This window comes from Barbatula barbatula (assembly GCF_947034865.1).
Source record: "Barbatula barbatula genome assembly, chromosome: 9".
NCBI classification, from domain to species: domain Eukaryota; kingdom Metazoa; phylum Chordata; class Actinopteri; order Cypriniformes; family Nemacheilidae; genus Barbatula; species Barbatula barbatula.
This window is the reverse complement of record NC_136772.1, coordinates 13,198,348-13,217,967: the sequence shown is the minus strand read 5'-3', so window position 1 is coordinate 13,217,967 and position 19,620 is coordinate 13,198,348. Positions and strand designations below refer to the sequence as shown.

The window sequence follows — 19,620 nt, the reverse complement described above, 5'->3', positions numbered from 1 at the left end:
TTATCCACAACACGCAGTATAATCCACAACACTCTGTATAATCCACAACACACGGTATAACTCACAACGCACGGTATAATCCAAAACATATGGTATAACTCACAATGCGCGGTTTAATCCACAACGCACAGTATATCCCACAGTGCACGGTATAATCCACAACACATGGTATAACTCACAATGCGCGGTTTAATCCACAACGCACGGTATATCCCACAGCGCACGGTATAATCCACAACACATGGTATAACTCACAATGCGCGGTTTAATCCACAACGCACGGTATATCCCACAGCGCACGGTATAATCCACAACCATGGTATAACTCACAATGCGCGGTTTAATCCACAACGCACGGTATATCCCACAATGCACGGTATAATCCATAACACATGGTATAACTCACAATGCGCGGTTTAATCCACAACGCACGGTATATCCCACAACGCACGGTATAATCCATAACACATGGTATAACTCACAATGCGCGGTTTAATCCACAACGCACGGTATATCCCACAGCGCACGGTATAATCCACAACACATGGTATAACTCACAATGCGCGGTTTAATCCACAACGCACGGTATATCCCACAACGCACGGTATAATCCATACCACATGGTATAGCTCACAATGCGCGGTTTAATCCACAACGCACGGTATATCCCACAACGCACGGTATAATCCATAACACATGGTATAACTCACAATGCGCGGTTTAATCCACAACGCACGGTATATCCCACAGCGCACGGTATAATCCATAACACATGGTATAACTCACAATGCGCGGTTTAATCCACAACGCACGGTATATCCCACAACGCACGGTATAATCCATAACACATGGTATAACTCACAATGCGCGGTTTAATCCACAACGCACGGTATATCCCACAGCGCACGGTATAATCCACAACACATGGTATAACTCACAATGCGCGGTTTAATCCACAACGCACGGTATATCCCACAACGCACGGTATAATCCATAACACATGGTATAACTCACAATGCGCGGTTTAATCCACAACGCACGGTATATCCCACAGCGCACGGTATAATCCACAACACATGGTATAACTCACAATGCGCGGTATAATCCAAAACACACGACCAGGCAAAACAGGAACACGGTATTATACTGGGAAATACAAGACATTGAAGTCTATGGAACATCATTTATGAAAAAGCACAAGTGTAATTATAGGAATTATTTTAACACAATTTTATAATTGTGTAATTTATAAACAAACTTCTTGAGGTCTTACACTGAGATGCATTTATTTGTTTTGAAGAAGTTTTGTGCTGGGCTAATATTGACTTTTATTGTTTGGTCCATGTCATTAATTTCAAAACAAATTGAAGATTTTGTCTTCTGTAATGAAAGAAATATGTAGGAACAATTATATTGTTTCTTCACAAAGCTAATTTAAACATTCAGACATGTGTCTTTAGATCTAAAGTTTATTAAACTTTCATGTTTTTCAAGAAAGCAACATTGTGAAAACTAAAGTGAACTTTTCGAACATTGCTGAACAGATCTGGATTGACGTGTAGGTAATCAAACATCGTGTTAGTTCAGGTCGTGTCAGTCAAGCTCGCATCAGCTGACAGTCAGCTGTTTCTGATGCGTACGAATCCAATTTCCACACACATCATAGCGGTTCATTTAAATCCCATTCATTCTGCCATCAATCTATTGCTTTGCTGAATTTAACTCCTCCCTCCATCCGCAACTCCACCTTTATCTATTTATCCAATTTCTGTGGATTAAGTTTATTTGTATTGTGATTGTTTTTGCTATAGCGCTAGTGTTATTTAGTTTATTTCTATAATTATTTGATCTATTCTGCTACCCTAGGTTGTTTTGTCTTGCTGCTCTCCTCGCTCTGTCCAGGAATTAATGCATGAATGAGCGCATGGAGTTTTTGATGAAATTGGTGATGACTGAACTGGCTGTTCAGTAACATTTAAAAATGTAATGCTTTTATGTGACAAAACATCCAGACATTATATATTATTAATTGCTTCTCAGACTATAAAAAACACAGTTAGTAGGTTATTTGCCTTTCATGATGTTATGTGGATTGCTTTCTTAGTCAATACTGTAAATGAATATCAAGTCAATACTGTAAATTAACATCTGTTTTTATTTTAAATACATCTTCTTTTAGGCACCCATTGAAGTCATTTTTTTATGAACAGATCAATAGTTTTCCAAAGTTAGGTTTTGATTAAATTGCTATTTTAACCATTTGACTATTTTTATTTCTCTCCTTTGCAGATTCCTCCAAGAAGCTAAAAGACGTACTGGAGGAGTTTCATGGAAATGGTGTCCTCTCCAAGTACAACCCTGAGCAGGTATATTATCACATGAGCGGCCGTGAGCTCACCTGTTTAAATGATCTGTTTAGAGGCAGTGAAGCTTCTGGCTGTGACTTGACAGAACACCAATACGACTCGACTCATTACAGGAAATGCTTAGTCATCCGCTCCCAGAAACAAGGTGCCCAGATATCTCCTCCTATTAGGGAAGGTCCAGGCTGACATCATAAAGCCCATGCATCACGTTGCCAAGACAACAAAGGCCAGCAGGCAGCCGCAACTATAATTTGCTTTATGGAGTGTCACCATTATATTTCTCAACTCTCCTCCGTACTGACATAAATAAGAAGGCGCTCATGGTTCGGCGCCACAGGTTGTGACCCAGAGGCTCGGCTGAATCAATAGCGAATCAGCACTGGTGGTGTAAATGGGTCCGAAGCTGACGCCAGGTTGGCTGCAGTGTGACTTTGCATGCTTTTCATTGTCCGCCTGTAAATCTCAAAGCCTGGATGTAGCAAAAAATGTGGGCGACATGCCATCAGTGCCCCTGCGTTGCCGGCTTATGATGACAGAGCGTTGTATTTCACTCATGTGTACCGTCGTGATTGACCGTCGATGGCTTCTGTGTTGTAAATATCCCTTTCTGGCATCTCAAAACTGCTGCAGCTTCTTTGGGTGTCTTGGCATAATAAAGTTTAATGGCAGTGACTTTGTAACCTTTATATATAACGAGTGCCTGTAAAATTGTGGGAGGGAAAAAAGGGAATGGTTCATTGTTTTCGGTAGACAGGAAGTTTCTCTAATAATAATGGCTGGCTATGCTGATTTTTACACCACCAAAACGTCTAAATACTTTTTGTAATACAAAGACAAGGAGAGTCATTGGGTTTATTTAGTTTGGTCTTGCATTGCCAGACATGTGAAGCTTATTTTGAGAAAATTAGAAGAGCTAAAATGTACTACAATAAAAGGTAAAAGGTATTTATTCGCCCTCATTTTTGTCAAAACCTGTTATGACTTTTTCTTCTTATCTATTTATTTTAAGAAATGTTTCAGTGGTCTTGTGTCCATACAGTGGCAGTCAATGGATGCCAATGATGTTTGGTTACCAGCATTTTTCAAAATATCTTCTTTTGTGTTCTGAAGAAAAAAGAATGTCCGGTTTGGAATGAGGGCATAAATTAAACTGTTTATAAGGGTAAGGGTATAAAAACAAAAGATAAACTATAAGTGAGGTATCTCTTTACAGGTCCAGTATGTAGTTTATTGTCAATATTATTGTCAGAAATGCAATATATTATACATAACTCGATAATGAATCCTTATGTTTTTATTACCTTAGAATGAGCGATTTCTATCAACATACAATGTGGGTCTCCTTATATAGAATTTGCCACATTGTTTCTACGGTAGCCCTAAACAGACAAACTGCTCTACAGAGCACATTTCGTAAAAAATGTTATCCCCTTCGGCAAAGAAGTGAAAACGTGACAACAGCTTAGTCCAGTGTTAGCCATCGTAGTGCTTCGAAGGGAGGGGTGGAGTGAGCCGTTGCTTGCAATTCGCAACCGCACCACTAGAATAAATTTAATACTCTGGACCTTTACATCTCTTTCTAAATAATATGTCCAAAGTTGTTTACTCATTGTACAATCTCAGAGACTCACAAAAACGCTTGTGAATATCTTCTGAAACTGCTATTTACCGCCTGAAATTCTTACAAGTATCTTGATACTGCTAACCTCAATCGAACACATGCCCCAAAGTGTTCGATTGAGAAAGTACTTTCCATTTCTGTGTGCAATATGCCTTAGACAGCCAGGGATCGGATTATGACTTAACCCTACTGTAAGTCTACATTCATGCAAACAGCTCTTGTTTTGGTGAGTCAGGTTTTCGCATATAAAGCAGTGTATTTCTTTTAATACGGCAGTATGTCATTTGGACTAATTCCATACAGCATAACAAATGCAATAGTGTGTTTGGCTGAATTCATTCCAGTGTCAGAGGATGTGAAAGGCAACATCATTCACTGAACCCGTCCCTTTGCACCAACACCAGCTTATATAACCCCCCTCCCTCTCTCCCTCTACCCTCTCCATATATCTTCGCCACACAGAAGCAAGATGTTCTCAACCAAGTAAGCTGTTGCCTTCTGGGTTTGCATGTTTTGTGGTTCAGTGTTTCGACTGACTGCATGCCCTGACATAACCTGCAAATCTGTCAAACCCATCTCTGTCTAACACAAAAGTCACGCTGGGGTCATAATGTCTTCTGAGGGTCAAAGGTCCTGCTCAGTGCTTTTCAGTGTCGGCCATGTTTTTGTGCTACTTCAAATTTCTTTGGGAATTATATAATGTAAACTGTCTTCTCGTCATTGTATTTTTGTAACTTTGCAGATTTATGCAAATGTATCATGTGGTTTTAATGTTTGTCAGTGAGCCCTCTTTGCATTTTTGTTGCCGTATGATATAATGGAGTTTCTTTTATGACAATTGGTTGTGTCTTTCATATTCAGAGTCTGGGCCGTATTCTGTTTTACTTACAAAAGCAGAAGGCCACATAATTAGACAGGCTTTGTATTAAAAGGTTTAGCTTTTTCTCATTATCCTTTTGTCTTTTGCAGCCCATTGACTACGAGGGCTTCCAGCTTTTCATGACTACCTACCTGGAGAATGATATCCCGGAAGAATTGTGCAAACACCTCTTCACCTCCTTCAAGAGCAAGACAGGAGGAGGAAACTCCCCCGATGCTTCTCGATCTGAAGCAGACATGCAGGGTAAATAGTCTATTTAAATACCTATTAGTCAAAGTGCTGAGAAAGTTAAGATTTCATATTCACTTTAGAATAAATGGTTCTGAAATAAAGTTTACATTTTTCCGTCTTTTTGCCAACTGTGACATTGGTATTTTTTTAAACTATTACCCTCTGATGCATGCATCAGTGAAGCTTCAGGCATAAAATCTTTTTATATACTGTAACAAACACAAAGCCACAAATTAATGAATAGGTTCGAGGAGACTTTAGATTAGCGAGGGGGATTTTGACCCAGTTAAAGCTTTTATATTTATTAAGTCATCTTTTATTAAAAGGATGGTAACTTTGAGAAAGCCCTAACCTAACCCTTAACTTTATGATTAAATACTTGTTGACAAATTTTCAAACAAATGCCTTCATGATCTGATATGCGATGGAAAGCATCAAAGCATTTCCAGCATCAAAGCTATTAACTACTACACACTTTACACCTTTTGCAGAATGTGGTCTCTTCCTCTTTTTTTTTTTTGTGGTGGAAGAACCCAAGTCCAGGCAGCGTTGAAGGGGTTAACCAGACTTCAATATAACAAAAACATCCACGATGGGGGAAACACTAACAAAACTAAAACACAAAACAAATACTTCCCACAAGGGGTCAAAAACAAACTAAACAAGCACAATAACACAACATCTTAGCAAACACAGGGATGGTAAACTACTGTCAAGGCACGTAAACAGTACAAGGACCCTGACCACGAGCAATGCAACAAGTACAACAAACTAAGTATCTTTGAACAATGACAATAGACTTGAGGGCGTTAAATAGGGAGAATAACAAAGGAGCTAACAATGGGCAGGTGTGGGTAATGAGACACAGGTGGAAAGCAATACTAGGAACGAGAGGGGCGGGGCCAATGACGAGACCACATATTATGTCCTGATTGACAATAATATGTTTTTCTCCACACAAAACGCTTAGGTCTGTCATGAAAAATGATTTTTACTTGCTTTTACCCCTAAAGTGATGTTGAGGACAAATGTGGACAAAATAATTTTGTTGTTTTCACTGCATTCAAGTTTAAGCACACCCAAAAAAGTTGGACTTTATCTAACAATGTTAAGTTGGTGAAAATAAAAAACTCCTTAATGAGCTGTTAAAGGCCCATTTGTGGGCACCCACAGGAAATTAATGGGAAATAAAAAGAATTCAAAGCAATCTTTTTTATTTGTCCAATAAACATACAACAAATCCAACATAATGCAGCTCATTCATACACATATATAAAGGAGTGAGCCTATAGAACATCCTCAGTGTGGCCGGCACTCACACACATACACATTCTTATTGAATAAGCCTATAACAGAGTGTTTTTTTTACAAATTATGTCAAGTAAAAACAGACATTCACATATACACAAACAAAGAACACACGCACACACAGAGACGCACAAACGCGCACACACAATTCAATGTGAGATAAAAGTCCCACTGCAAGACTTGTTGATGCTTTCAGACAATGCATTGCTACTGCAGTTTTCAATTAATTCTGTAGTAGAACAAAGACAAAGAGTTTTACTCTAGCAGAGACCCTTGATCTCTTGGAAATGTGATGTTTATTGTTACAAATAAATGTTTACTCTGTCTCCCAATTTCTCTCTTTCTTATGGGATGGTCAAGTTGATTTGTAAGCATATTTTGGCATCTTTGCACACCTCCTGATGTGAAACAGTATACAGTATGCTTTAATGTTTTTGGTTTAGTAGATCACCAACCATGGTTTATGTGGTATTCATATTGCAGTGAATAATACTTTTGTTCCTAAATCTACGCTGTTCCTCTGTCCATTTAGTTTTTACTCCTGTTCCACTTTATTTTACTTTGACCCACTGTGTCTGCAGAGCCCAGGTCCATTGATGCAGGCATCTCAATACACACCGAAGTGGCCTGTGCACCCATTACAGGTACCACAGCAAGTGTGCTGTGATGTCATTGGGCAGAGCAATGTGACTCCTTCCAAACGTGTTACGTCACTTGGTGTCGTTTTGTGTTGTCCTAGTGTGTTGCAGTTGTTTTGCTGTCAAACAAAACAATCTGTGTTTTGTGTTATGCATATTGTTGCACACCTTGATCTTTCTCAGCTGTGTCGGTTCAACCACCATATGACTGTGGTGACAATTGTGATACTCTTCTGTGAGCTTCTTGCTGATCACCCTGTGCGAAAATAAACCTTTCTGCCTTGATTCAATCTTCTGTAGCTGTCATAGTTTCCTCAAAACTGGGTACTTGCAAAAAAACGTTTTAAAAAAGGGCAATCCAAGCAGTTGCATTGAACAATATTACTGTCTTTGTTTCTGTACTGTAGGTATGAATGGGAAAGGTATTTTGAGTGCCATTGGACGACACACACCAGAACACTCAGCAGGGATTACTCCAGGCTCAGGGGCAACCACATCTCCCTGCTCCTCCCGCTCCTCTTCACAGCGCTCGGGCACAGGAGGTCACAATCCCAGTGGACCTCACAGGTCACCCGGCACGCAGCCCAAACACCCAACAGGCAGCAGCAGCAGTAATGCTTTGGCCCTCTCCAAGTCCACCAACTCCCCACGCCTCTCTCCAGGTTAGAAATCACATACACTGAACAACCTTGACCTTCGCTATTTTTTTCACTTGTAATACCATATGAATGTTGTATTAAAGGAGAAGTTTGCTTTCCATCGTATAATTCGATATACGTATTCTTAATCTTACACGTCTGTGATTTGAAGAAATGAATGCCTGCTAATGTTTTCTAGAATGATTTACAATATTTTGAATTGCTCGCAGTCAATTATCACGATAGATTGTATTATTGAAAACAATTCTAACTGCTGACATCACATCCTGTAGAAAATCTTGCGAACAGAAATGTTGTTGTGATTATTAATGTGATGTCATTACTAATGTGATAATATGAGGCAAATGTTAATTCACTTCCTTCCAGAGCGAAGTCAATCTGAAAAGTGCACATCTCTCCGGAGGAGTCCAACTCCACAGAAGGGCTCTCCACTGCCCTCCCCTCAAGTGGTCTTCCTGAAGGACATTGTGTGTTACCTATCCTTGCTGGAACTAGGGACACCAGAGGACAAGCTTGAGTGTAAGCTAACCCGGACATCAACTTGTTCCTTTAGCCATCAATTGTTTGTTGCACTTTAGCATTATTTGACAATGCTAGATACATTTTATGATCTTTAGATTGCAAATTATATCCATCAGCTCAGTCGTACCAAACCACAGAAACCTCTTATATTGGTCATTAACGTATTTTAGTAGTCAGATCATTCTTACAGCAGTGCCATATTTAATATCCTGATTCACAATGCATATTTAAATGCAGTGTGACACGGGCAGATATGGATCTTTGAAAGGTTGTGTTAATTTGATTTTACCTAATAGGCCTTGTGTCAGCAGACATTCTCATGCCAGCTTTAGTAAAACCCTCCTACATCACACTTGTAGAATCCTAGACATATTGTAACACATTTTTCTTTTCTATTTTTCACACTTTTTCTCATCTTCCAAGTCTACCCACACTTACTGTAGTAGGCTACTGATCTCTTGAACACACCTGTGACAGTAAGCTTCCAGAATCCAACTCGTTCCTCAACAGCTTTTCTCTGCTCCTGTCCTTGTGTGCCATGGACTTAGCACGTCTTTAGCATGTGATTTTATTTCCGCCCAAAGCTAATCCTGACTAACTGTCTCAGTCGGCCCATTGATACCCGGGCAGCTGAGTCACGCTCAAATGTGTACCTGCTCTTAAAAAGAGCAGTGGGTCATACAACCTTTTGGTCTACACTTGACATTAGACCTTATGATGAAACTCTCATGTTGAAATTACACTAGAGTTGAATGAGTTCTCTTATCTCTCATTTCTTTCATCCTAAAGTCATGTTTCGGCTGTACGACACAGATGGCAACGGTCTGCTGGACAGCTCAGTAAGTCTGTTGTGGTGTATAATGATGATGTGATATAGCATGTATGCTGTTGTCGTGTCTGGTGTCGTTGTGTTGGGTTGCCCTACCATGAGTGTTAGTCTTGTAATCTTACAAAAGTAATATTGCTTAAAACTTTTAATTGATTCTGTTCTTTCATCTTAAAACTATTTCACATTGTTGACTCACATTGTTGACCCACATCATTACACAATGTCTTTGTTTGGAAATAAACTACTGTGTACTATAAATAGCCGTCTACGTGATCAATTTGCAGTTTAACTTGACGGAGTGTTTTAAAAGTGTATGTGTTGTAGTCTGTCTAGAGCTGTCTAATGCATTTATGATTGTTGATATAGGAACTCGACCGCATTATAAATCAGATGGTCCATGTAGCTGAGTACCTGGAGTGGGATTCTACAGAACTACGGCCGGTATGTACAATTCTTAACTTTGACTTTTAACCACCATCCAATCCATACATTCCAACACAGTCTCACAGTAATTTGTGACATTGTCACGAAAAAGTAATCTATTGATTTGTGTTCATAGACATTTTCCCCGTTACCCGGAATGACTTTCAATCTAACATTTTTTTATGTTGTTTTAATATAAATATATACACAATCTGATGGAAATTCATACCTATTTCACAAGGTGGCTCATTTGTGTCAATTCCTACGATGGCATTCATATGTTTTATTATAAATTGACCCATGTGACTTTAGGTTTAGGGGCGGGTTGGAGTGGGCCTTAATCGTTGCTTTGCCCCTACACTAAAAAAAGGTACTATATACCACTAAAAAGGGTTATTTGCTCGTAGTCATAGGGGAACCACTTTTAGTGCTATATAGCACCATATCATGGGAGTTCATTGGTTCTTCAGTGGTTCTTTGGGTTGACTGAAGTGCCATATAGCACTGTTGCCATATGAAGAACCTGTTAATCCCCTGTATGGTTCTTCACTGAAGCACCGAAATATGGTTCTAGCACAAATAGTGGTGCCCTACGAGCCAAGAACCACTTTTAGTGCTATAAAGCACTATTTTGTTAGAGGAAAAAAAAAGAGTTGTGTGGCATGCTCAGTGAGATCAGGGTCTAACCTTTCGAAAGTTGAATAAGGCATATCGACAGGATCGTGTTGTCTTTGCAATGCGATCATTGGATTGGGTCAAGGGGACAGGTGGTGGGGTGGCGGGAGAGAAGTCTGGTGACTTCGGTGTGAGTCAGTTGGGCGAAAGAGGAGAGTTCGATGTTTGAGGTGAGGGTAGTGTGTACCGAGGTCTGAGGTACACACTCAATTTGTGTATTTAAAGTCATGATGTGTGACATGAAAAATTTGTGCTGACTGACATGTAAAATTGGGAAATTTGTGTCCTTGAACACGAACCATAAGCTTCTTACATACCAACAATAGAATTAATATCCATTTTGTTGTTTTTTCCAATATGACAGATTCTTAAGGAGATGATGGAGGAGATCGACTATGACCGAGATGGAACAGTCACACTAGAGGAATGGATCAGAGGGGGAATGACCACCATACCACTGTTAGTACTGCTGGGAATGGAGACGGTAAGTGACAGTAGGTGTGAAAAGAGGGATTATTACATAAAGGTAGTATTTCAATTTATCGTTCATTTGCATTCAGAATGTACAGGAGGACGGGCAGCATGTTTGGAGACTGAAACATTTCAACAAGCCAGCCTACTGTAATTACTGTCACACTATGTTGTTAGGAGTGCGGAAACAAGGTCTCTGCTGCGCACGTGAGTGTCTTCATGCTTGTCTGTTGTCTTTTATGGTTGAATAAAGTACAATATATGGAGAAATGTTTTATTGGGACGTCTCCTTCTAATAAACAGGTTTGAATAGTCATTTCTGTTAGCACAAATCTTAATGTGTATTGTGTGCTTTTGGTTTGGTCAGGGTTCTTTTCTGTTCCGACATGACAAAGCAATATTCATCTGGCAGGTTGTTTTTACATGCCACATTTTTTAAATGCCCCGCCATTTTTTTATTGTCACTCCTCTTTTAGTTTTTATTGATGTACTTCAAATATATAGCATATTACTCCAGCGTGATGGACAATGAACTTTTTCAGTTTTATCTTCCCTCGAAACGCATCTCTTACAGTTCTGTGTTCTGTTTGGCAGTATGCAAATACACAGTCCATGAGCGCTGTGTGTCCAAAGACATCGCTGCTTGCATAAGCACCTACGCCAAGTCCCGCAGACACACCAATGTGAGTCCATAAACTTCAAATTACCAATAATCAGAGCTGTTTTCTCTTAACAGTAGTTCACAAGGGCAAAATGTTTGGAATTAATGTCATTTACTTAGCCTCATTTATTTTCTATGAGAGAATAAAAGCCGATAATAAAATGTCCAAGCTGCTATTTTATATAGTAAGAAAACTGGTGGTAGTAAAATTACTACAAAAGTTTTAAAGAAATTTTCTCATTTAGACTCATGAAACCCAGATCAGTTTTCACCCAGGGCAACATCCTAGACCCAGAACTCTTAGTTTAACCTCAAAGAAATGTTTTGTGGACATGTCAGGAGGTTGTGAGAACTTCCTGTGTGTAGCGGGCCACGGCTCTTTTCTGCACTAAGAATCAGAGAGGAAAGAGTGAGATCAGGCAACAGTACATCAGTAGTTACACCTCTGAATTTGATATCATTCACAGCGGTTTCACATCAGGCTTTTTTCATAATAAATGCTTGGAACTAGATTTCCTTAGTGAAGTTACAGCAAATACAGAATGACTGTTCATTTCACAGCAGAACATATGGGTTTCTGTTTCTCTAGGCTATGCAGCATGTTTGGATGGAGGGAAACTCTCCAACAAAATGTGACAAATGTCACCGCAGTATCAAGTGCTATCAAGGTCTAACAGGCCTTCACTGTGTTTGGTGTCAAATCACGGTGAGTCTCTACTGACATCTTGTGGCCAATTCTGTATTTGACGATACATAAAATGTGTTCGTATATCAAACTTTGACTTGTTTTTAATATTTAAAAAAAATGTGATGCAACATTTCATTTGTCTGCTTCATGAGGCCATGAACAAGATGGTAAATGCCTTTTCAAATAGCAACATTAAAAGCACTTAGGCTAAGATAAGCAGTTATCTCTTTCATTTAAAAAAAACAAGGTATTGATAAAATTTAATTGCCAATTTTCCTCCTGGTATAAAGTTTTTGCATGTCCTTGGTTAACCTTGAGATCTTTTTAAATCCTGGGATATGGAGACCAAACAGTGTTGGCGACAACATTCAGAATCCAAGTAAAAACTTTCTTTTCACTGGTAACATTAAAATATTCATTTCCATTAGGTGGCTCAGTTGATGTTTTATAAATGTATCACTTGTGCAACAGTCTTTTCAACAGGCATTTGTGAAATGTACAAAACTGAAACCTGGCTATCTGAAATATTTAGGTGCAACAAATCAATTCAACATTTTAAATCGAAGAGGACTGAACTCCTTTTGCAGTGAATCACCCCGTTCGCATATATGGATTAGGAGATATGTGTGTCCAATAAATGTTGCTGACATCTAGAAATGCACTCAGAAGTGCGAAGACGTTTTCATGTATATCTTGCTCTCGCCGCTCGGGGGCGCTCCACACTAAGTTTACACCGTTCTAGTTGATGGTTTTAAAATAGCCTTGGGTAATAAAGATAAGTAACGGCACTTAACGCTCATTCAAAGACCTTCTCTCTGCATAATGACTTTTATTATCACATTATATACCCCTGCACGCGCTCTGGCGTCGTCGTCTGAACCATCTGTCTCGAGTTGCTTTGTAAGTTATTTGCACAGCGTTTACAGACAGTCTCAGCTCTAAAGCAACTCTTTTTGTATATAAAAACGACAGATTTATATCATGTTTACGGTTTATAAATATCTTCCTGCATTAGAGTAATGGGGAATAAAACAAAGTCACGTTTCAGTGTCTTTGTTTACCAATAATCTGTGTTTATCTTTTCTAGCTCCATAACAAGTGTGCGTCCCATGTGAAGGCGGAGTGTGATGGAGGCCCTTTAAGAGATCATACACTCCTGCCCTCATATATCTGCCCTGTTGTTCTGGTGAGATCTGTCTCTAGTCTCAATGCACATTTATGATGTATCATGTAGTATGCAGTCAGACTATTATTGGCTAGCATTCAATACTACTTCCTACTAGTGCATACTCAAATAATGTATAATGCGCGTTATAATTGTGTTTGTACAGTGTAAACACAGTGTCAAAGTCTATTCTTAGATGCTAGGGTATTTTATGGCTTGCATTTTACTGTATGTGATGTTAATGGAAGTTAAATAAACATCCCTCGCACAGCCGGATGGTATGAGGTTCATAGGAATCAATAAAAGGAATAGAAAAGGTCATGTGCAATGCTATTAACGGTTATGACTTTCTTTAGGCATTAACCCATAAAAGTGCAGAAACATTAAAATACGTGGATTGAAGTTATTATATAAAGCAACTGTTATGTGAATAAGTAAAGGGAAAATATATATAAAAAGTTGTACATGAAAAGTTAAACTTTTTTTTACTGATGTCATTTCATATGTAATGTATTATTTCTTCAGTGAAAACAGGATTTAATATATTAAAAATATTTTCTTTTCACACCAACCGAGGTTTGATTTAATCATAAAAATTTGAGTTGAAAAGTCAAACCGCATATCAGGGAATTTAGTTATATTCAAATATAAAAAAGGCTAACTGGAAATATATCATACATTGAGTACACTTTTAACCGTCATAAATTTTTTTTGTTGATGTCAACGTTTATAGTTAAGGTGATAGTTCACTCAAAAAATAAAATGAACAAAAGAACACATTTTAAATAGAGTTTGTAACCAAACAGTGCTAGCAGCCATTCACTTCTATCGAATGGACAAAAAGGCAACGCAAGTGAATGGATGCCAGTTAACAACATTCTTCAGACTATCTACATTACTTTTGTGTTCTGGTTTGAAATGACAAGTGTGTGAGAGTATGATGAGAGAATTTTCATTTTGGGTCCACTATTACTTTGAGTAGATGATAATGTCTGGTTTTCTACAGGTTTGTGAACATGATTCCAATGTGTCTGTGTTGCTTGTAGGACCGTCATTCAGCTGTAAAAAGAGGTGAAGGAGAGTCATCGCCCAGTACCAGCCCAGACGACACCGGTCAGTGTTTCAAGTTTACCGGTGATGGTCAAGCACTTCAGGTGAGCCTGCCCCATACAGACTTATAAAGCTAACCTGCACTCGATTGTAACTTTGGTTTTTGCTTGTGACTTTTAGATCACCCCTCTGCCGGGAACGCATCCTCTCCTTGTGTTAGTCAACCCTAAGAGTGGTGGTCGGCAGGGCGAGAGGTAAACCTGCATCATCACTATCGTGGCTGAGCGTCATGCGTTCAAATCCTCTAAAGACTGTGTGATCTGAATCCATGTGCTTAATAAAAGTCCCACTCTTTTACTTGCGGGCAGTGTCCTAAATACATCAAAGCTAGCAGGAGACAGCAATGCTGTTTAAGGAGGAAGAATGTGGGTGTTGTTTCAGCTCTCACCGCCCACCCCATGTCCTCCGGGGGACCGATTTTGGGATTTAGCGCTGGCATCGCCATAGCAACGCAGTTTTAAATACCATTAATTGGCCGATTTTCCTCCATTATTAGACAATCGCTCAAACAGAGACATTGTAACTGCCCTGGCCCCAAAAAAGATGCAAACAAAGGAACAGAGTGGTCACTATTGAGTTTTTTCCACCGTGTTTGGCCTGCACAGCATGCTGAGAGCCCATTGGCCGGGCTTGACACTTGGTTGCGCTCTTTTGTTCTTTGCATAAGCAAGTCTTCAGTGTTGATAAGTGCTCAAATGATCACCCCCGCATTAAAGTGTGGCTTGTGACGCACCTCAGACTAAAAGCCCTCTGTATTCTGTCTCTCCATCGCTTTCTCTCTGTGTTTTTGTACTTTTAAGGGTCAGACAAGCTAATCCAGTTAACAGCAAAGGACATTGCAGAATCCTCAGAAAATAATTATTTTACTGTTTCAAGGTTATTGAGGAATTCTGAAAAGGTCTGTGTATATGTGTGTGTGCTGTTCTGGCCCTTTTGGCTGTTATTGGTATTCACTGGTTCCACCAGTTGTGTAGATCTGTTAACGGAACAGTACAGCCAAAAAATCAAATGATGTCATCATTAACTCGCTCTGATACCGTTAAAGGTCCAGTATTTGAGTTTTAGTGGCATCTAGCAATGAGATTGTAAATTGCAACGAGCGACTCACAAAATATATGTAACCTTTAAATTACTATAACACAGTTTGTTATGCATGTAAGGTAGTATTTACCCAGTTGCAAAACTAGGTAGCAATATAGTGTGATTTCTTTATTTAGATGTTAGCAATTTATATATTTTTGTCCCTGTCAACAAGTGCGAGTGTTGCAATAGGAGAGTAGCATTGAGATATTGAACGGGCTGCTTTAGTCAGACTTTTGCTGCGTTTGATGAACAGCCACAAGACACAGTGTACTCTTTGCATAGGGACATCATGCATAAACATTATGAGAAGCGCGCTGACCAGACAAGATTTAACCTGTGCCGGCTAAAGACCTAAAAGTTTAATTTAAAGATGAAAAACATGCCATGCAGAATGTCCATTTCGAACACACATTCAGTGTTCAGCACTGTCTCACATATGTCAATGCAGAAATAAATCCGCTGCTCTCTATAGGTTTTTTTCTGTCACCTACAGTCGCGCTCATACGTACATTGCATCCACTGGGTCTATGGCTGGGTAAGTGTGTATGCTTTTTCAGATTTCTTGAAGAAATCAGGACAGAAGTGGTCAAAAGTGGATAAGTAGACGGAGTACAGCAGTTGGTGTAAAAGTGTATGTGTATTTCAGCCACTTGTGATCCAACCGACCAAAACACATCTTCATATCAGGCATATACAGGCATATCAGGCATAAACAGACAAAAATTCACATTGGACTTTTAAGGCCGTAGGACTAATCTGGTAATATAATTTATTTATTACTTGATTTATCATGTGCTGTTTTTTCCATCTGTCCTTAACAGGGTGTTGCGGAAATTCCAGTACCTGCTCAACCCCAGGCAGGTGTACAGTCTGGATCGTGGAGGACCAACGGCAGGGTAAGGCAACTAAAAATGCATCAAAGTTTGAGGGAGACACATGCAAAATATATTTTTCCAGTAATGACAGGGAATTACTCAAAAACAGTTTGACATTCTTACTGTTGTTTTGTTCTGCCGTAATTTCCTCTCTTTTTATACCTTTGATTTCACAAACGTGCAATACTGTGAGCTAGCCTGCAATCATGTAGTCCTGGAGAGGAACCACTCAGAAATTGGAAGAGACTCTTAGAGACCTATAAGACATTTAATTTGGCTCAAAAAGATTCTGCTGAAGCCCCCTGCTGAGTAAATGTATTCAAATGAGTGCTTAATGTACTTCTGAGTGTGTCAGTCAAGACAAGGCTTCCTCTTTAAACAAATATAATCTACTGAAGCGCCTTCGCATCCAAATACCAAGCATTGCTCAACTGATGGTGCTTGCAACACCAAGTTTTGGATTTAGATTTTTTAAGAATACACATATGTATAGCTTGAATGCACTGTAGGTCGCTTTACCAAAGGTATAAATGTGACAAACACCTACGGTGGCTGACTCAGAACAAAGATGTCGTGTGGATTATAACTGACCTGTGGATAGAGCACTTCATTAAACATTTGAACTGTTCTTCGTGTGTGGCATCGTTGCTCGTTTGTGTGCCGTGACAGAAGACCGCCATAACCTCGATGTCCACTTCACCCTCTTCATCACCGGACCCCTTCACCACACTAGAGCCCTTCACTGACCCCTTTACGGATCTACTACATCACCTCTCCAGAACCCCAGCTGATGCAGCTCTGCCAGGACGATCTAAGGGGTATGTGTCTCCAAGGTCCGAGGCGGAGCTGATGGCTCAGCGGCCGAGGCAAAGGCATGGATGGAGGTGGAGCTAGAGGATAGGAGCCCAGAGGCAGCGGGTGGTCGACGACTGACCAAGGCGGAGCAGGAGGGACGAGGGAGCCTGGTGGGGCCAGTGGGATGACGGGCCACTGTGAAGACGAGGGAGGTAGGAGCCAAGGTGTAGCCGCTGGATCAGAGGACCGAGGTGGAGTCTGGGTCTCAGAGGCAGAGGACGGAGACATGGGATACTCCATATCAAAGGTAGATGTGCGGCTGGAGATCCAGAGACTCATCCGACCCAATGTTGCTGGCGTACTGAGGGTGAGCTGACCAACTGTCTGACGGAGGCAGAGAGGGCGGGAGTTTCATGGGGACCAGCGGGGACACGGAAGCGCTTTGCGGGACCAACAGGGATGAGGAAATACTGGGCGGAACCAGCGGGGGGTGGAAGCCAAAGTCATTTGTCCAGTCCAGAGGTGGTTTGTAGCTCACCCTCAACGGCGGGCTTCCTTCAAAGTTCACCAGTACTCCCACGACAGAGGACGATGTTGCTAACTCATGCACCTGGTCAGGCTCCAGGGCAAACGGAGGCTCAGTCCCTGGGTCGCATGCTGCCGTCGGTGTCACTGTGGGCTCAGGCTCTCCGTCTGCGGTGAGGTCAGGCAAGCGTTCCAGGCTGAGGGTTGGTGGCTGGCTCGTCTCTGGGTCAGGGCGGGATCCGTGGGGAGCACGGTTGTTTAAAAAGCCTCTTAGGGCAAAACCCCAAGAAGCAGGATGACACAATACCAACAAAACATTTCTGCAAGAAAATGTGATAAAATATAATAAGTTTCGTTTTTCTTTTTTTGTCGGAACATAATTCTCATAGTTTCCTTTGTGTTATTTCACAGTTTTGAGCTTACTCTGTTTTCTAAAATGTGGATAAAATAAATACTTGAGTAAGTGTTCTAAAACTTTTGACCAGTACTGTAAATATCTTGCTGAGGGCACCAGTTGACCCAGGACTGCCAGTGGTGCCCTGCTCAAAGAAACTGGCTCTTATTAAAGAAATATTATTTGTGACTTTTCTTCCTCGTGGCCTCTCACTTTCACTGTGGTCTACTCATTAGTTACTGAGTTACACATAAACCCACTCAGTTGCATTAGTACATTTTGTTCAGCAGCCTGCGGTTGAGCAACAGTCACTCTCGTTCAGGAAAAAGGAGAGAGAGAGATAGAGAAAGAAAAAGAGACAGAGAGAGCAATACACAAAAGAAGATAAGCAATGGTGGTTGTTTCACAGGAAATCAGGCTTTACCCTAGTCTATCCCTAACACTACACGAGACGACTAGAGCTCTACTCATACTGAAGAGTCCATTCACAGACAGATAAAGATGGAAGTATGTAACATCACTAATTTCCACACGGAAAACAATAAGATTATCTGTTATATTCACATCCTTGCACACTTTTGTGTCACTCAAAACCATATGCCACGTATACCGTTGTTGTTTCCTTTCCGTTATGTGTCATGTGGCAAGAACCAATCATCCATCTTTTCCCCTAATTATGGGAGTTTGAACGTCACTGTAATCATATTTTGTGTGATATTTTAAGAAGCCAGGTTGAACAGCTTGATTCATTATTATTATAAGCGTGTCAGAAAGATGTTGTTGTCTTATTGATAGCTGAAGACTGTCTGCATGTTCCTCATTTAAAATATTGTTTGCATAAACATCTTAATAGCAAAATGATTTTAAAGGTCCAATGTGTAATTTTTTTGGAGGATCTTTTGACAGAAATGCAGTATATTATAAATAACTATATCTTCAAAGGTGTATAGAGTAACTCAGAGATTACATATTTTTGCATGCAAATCCCAGAAGCAAGTTAGCATTTTAGGGTTTCGGTTTCCATCTCCCCAAAGTTGGATAGGTTTTTGGTAAATCGCCTGAAATGATGTAGACACACCAGATATAACATGCTTTTTTATTTTTTAAAGCTTTATTGTTTCTTTAAAATGGTAGTTGCTAAAAGCAACAACATCCTCTAGCTGGGACATTAGATGTCATTGCACATATAAATCTCACAAATAATGCAATATGGGCACAAATAAAATAAGTGGATGGGGATTCATTCACAAATTCATAATTTACAAGGGGCTATGTATTTAATAAAGTTTGAATAAGTTGTCGGTGGCTTGGTTGTGGTCACGTGGATATGGAGCGATTATAGTGTAGTTTATAGCCTCGTGTTAACTTTTTACTTCTGCCAATCTTATTTAGCTTTAAAAATAGCAAATAATGTGTTAATCTGTAAAGAATATCTTGATTGACAAAACGTGTAAACATCATAAACATTTCTTAGTCACAGTGCTTATTTTTCCTGGATCTTCAATTTGAAAACTCACCATTAGATCTTCAAATTGCTCCTAAAGTATCGATCTGTGACGCATGGTACCTAGTAACTAAATACACATGGTTTATGAAAAAAACTTTATGAAAGAGGTATTCAATTAAAGATCCAAGAGGTCCGGTCTTTATATTTTCTTCCAAAAAGGAGGTCCGGACAATATGTTTTTTGAAAATAAATAA

General features: G+C 39.8%; 1 protein-coding gene across 3 annotated transcripts in view; it reads left to right on the top strand.

The window, feature by feature from the left end:
• The window catches only part of dgkg (diacylglycerol kinase, gamma), a 102,737-nt gene that overhangs the window by 18,906 nt on the left and 64,211 nt on the right, over positions 1-19,620 (top strand). Inside the window, exons 3-17 of one of the 3 annotated variants that reach the window (XM_079463729.1) lie at positions 2,290-2,366; positions 4,957-5,110; positions 6,988-7,050; positions 7,452-7,706; positions 8,070-8,222; positions 9,015-9,064; positions 9,421-9,495; positions 10,517-10,636; positions 10,713-10,830; positions 11,218-11,306; positions 11,874-11,990; positions 13,060-13,158; positions 14,184-14,291; positions 14,368-14,441; positions 16,152-16,226. In XM_079463729.1, coding sequence (XP_079319855.1) covers positions 2,290-2,366; positions 4,957-5,110; positions 6,988-7,050; positions 7,452-7,706; positions 8,070-8,222; positions 9,015-9,064; positions 9,421-9,495; positions 10,517-10,636; positions 10,713-10,830; positions 11,218-11,306; positions 11,874-11,990; positions 13,060-13,158; positions 14,184-14,291; positions 14,368-14,441; positions 16,152-16,226 — 1,627 coding nt within the window. The remainder of the gene's footprint in view (positions 1-2,289; positions 2,367-4,956; positions 5,111-6,987; positions 7,051-7,451; positions 7,707-8,069; positions 8,223-9,014; positions 9,065-9,420; positions 9,496-10,516; positions 10,637-10,712; positions 10,831-11,217; positions 11,307-11,873; positions 11,991-13,059; positions 13,159-14,183; positions 14,292-14,367; positions 14,442-16,151; positions 16,227-19,620) is intronic. The other 2 variants (XM_079463730.1, XM_079463731.1) reach the window with 2 other exon arrangements.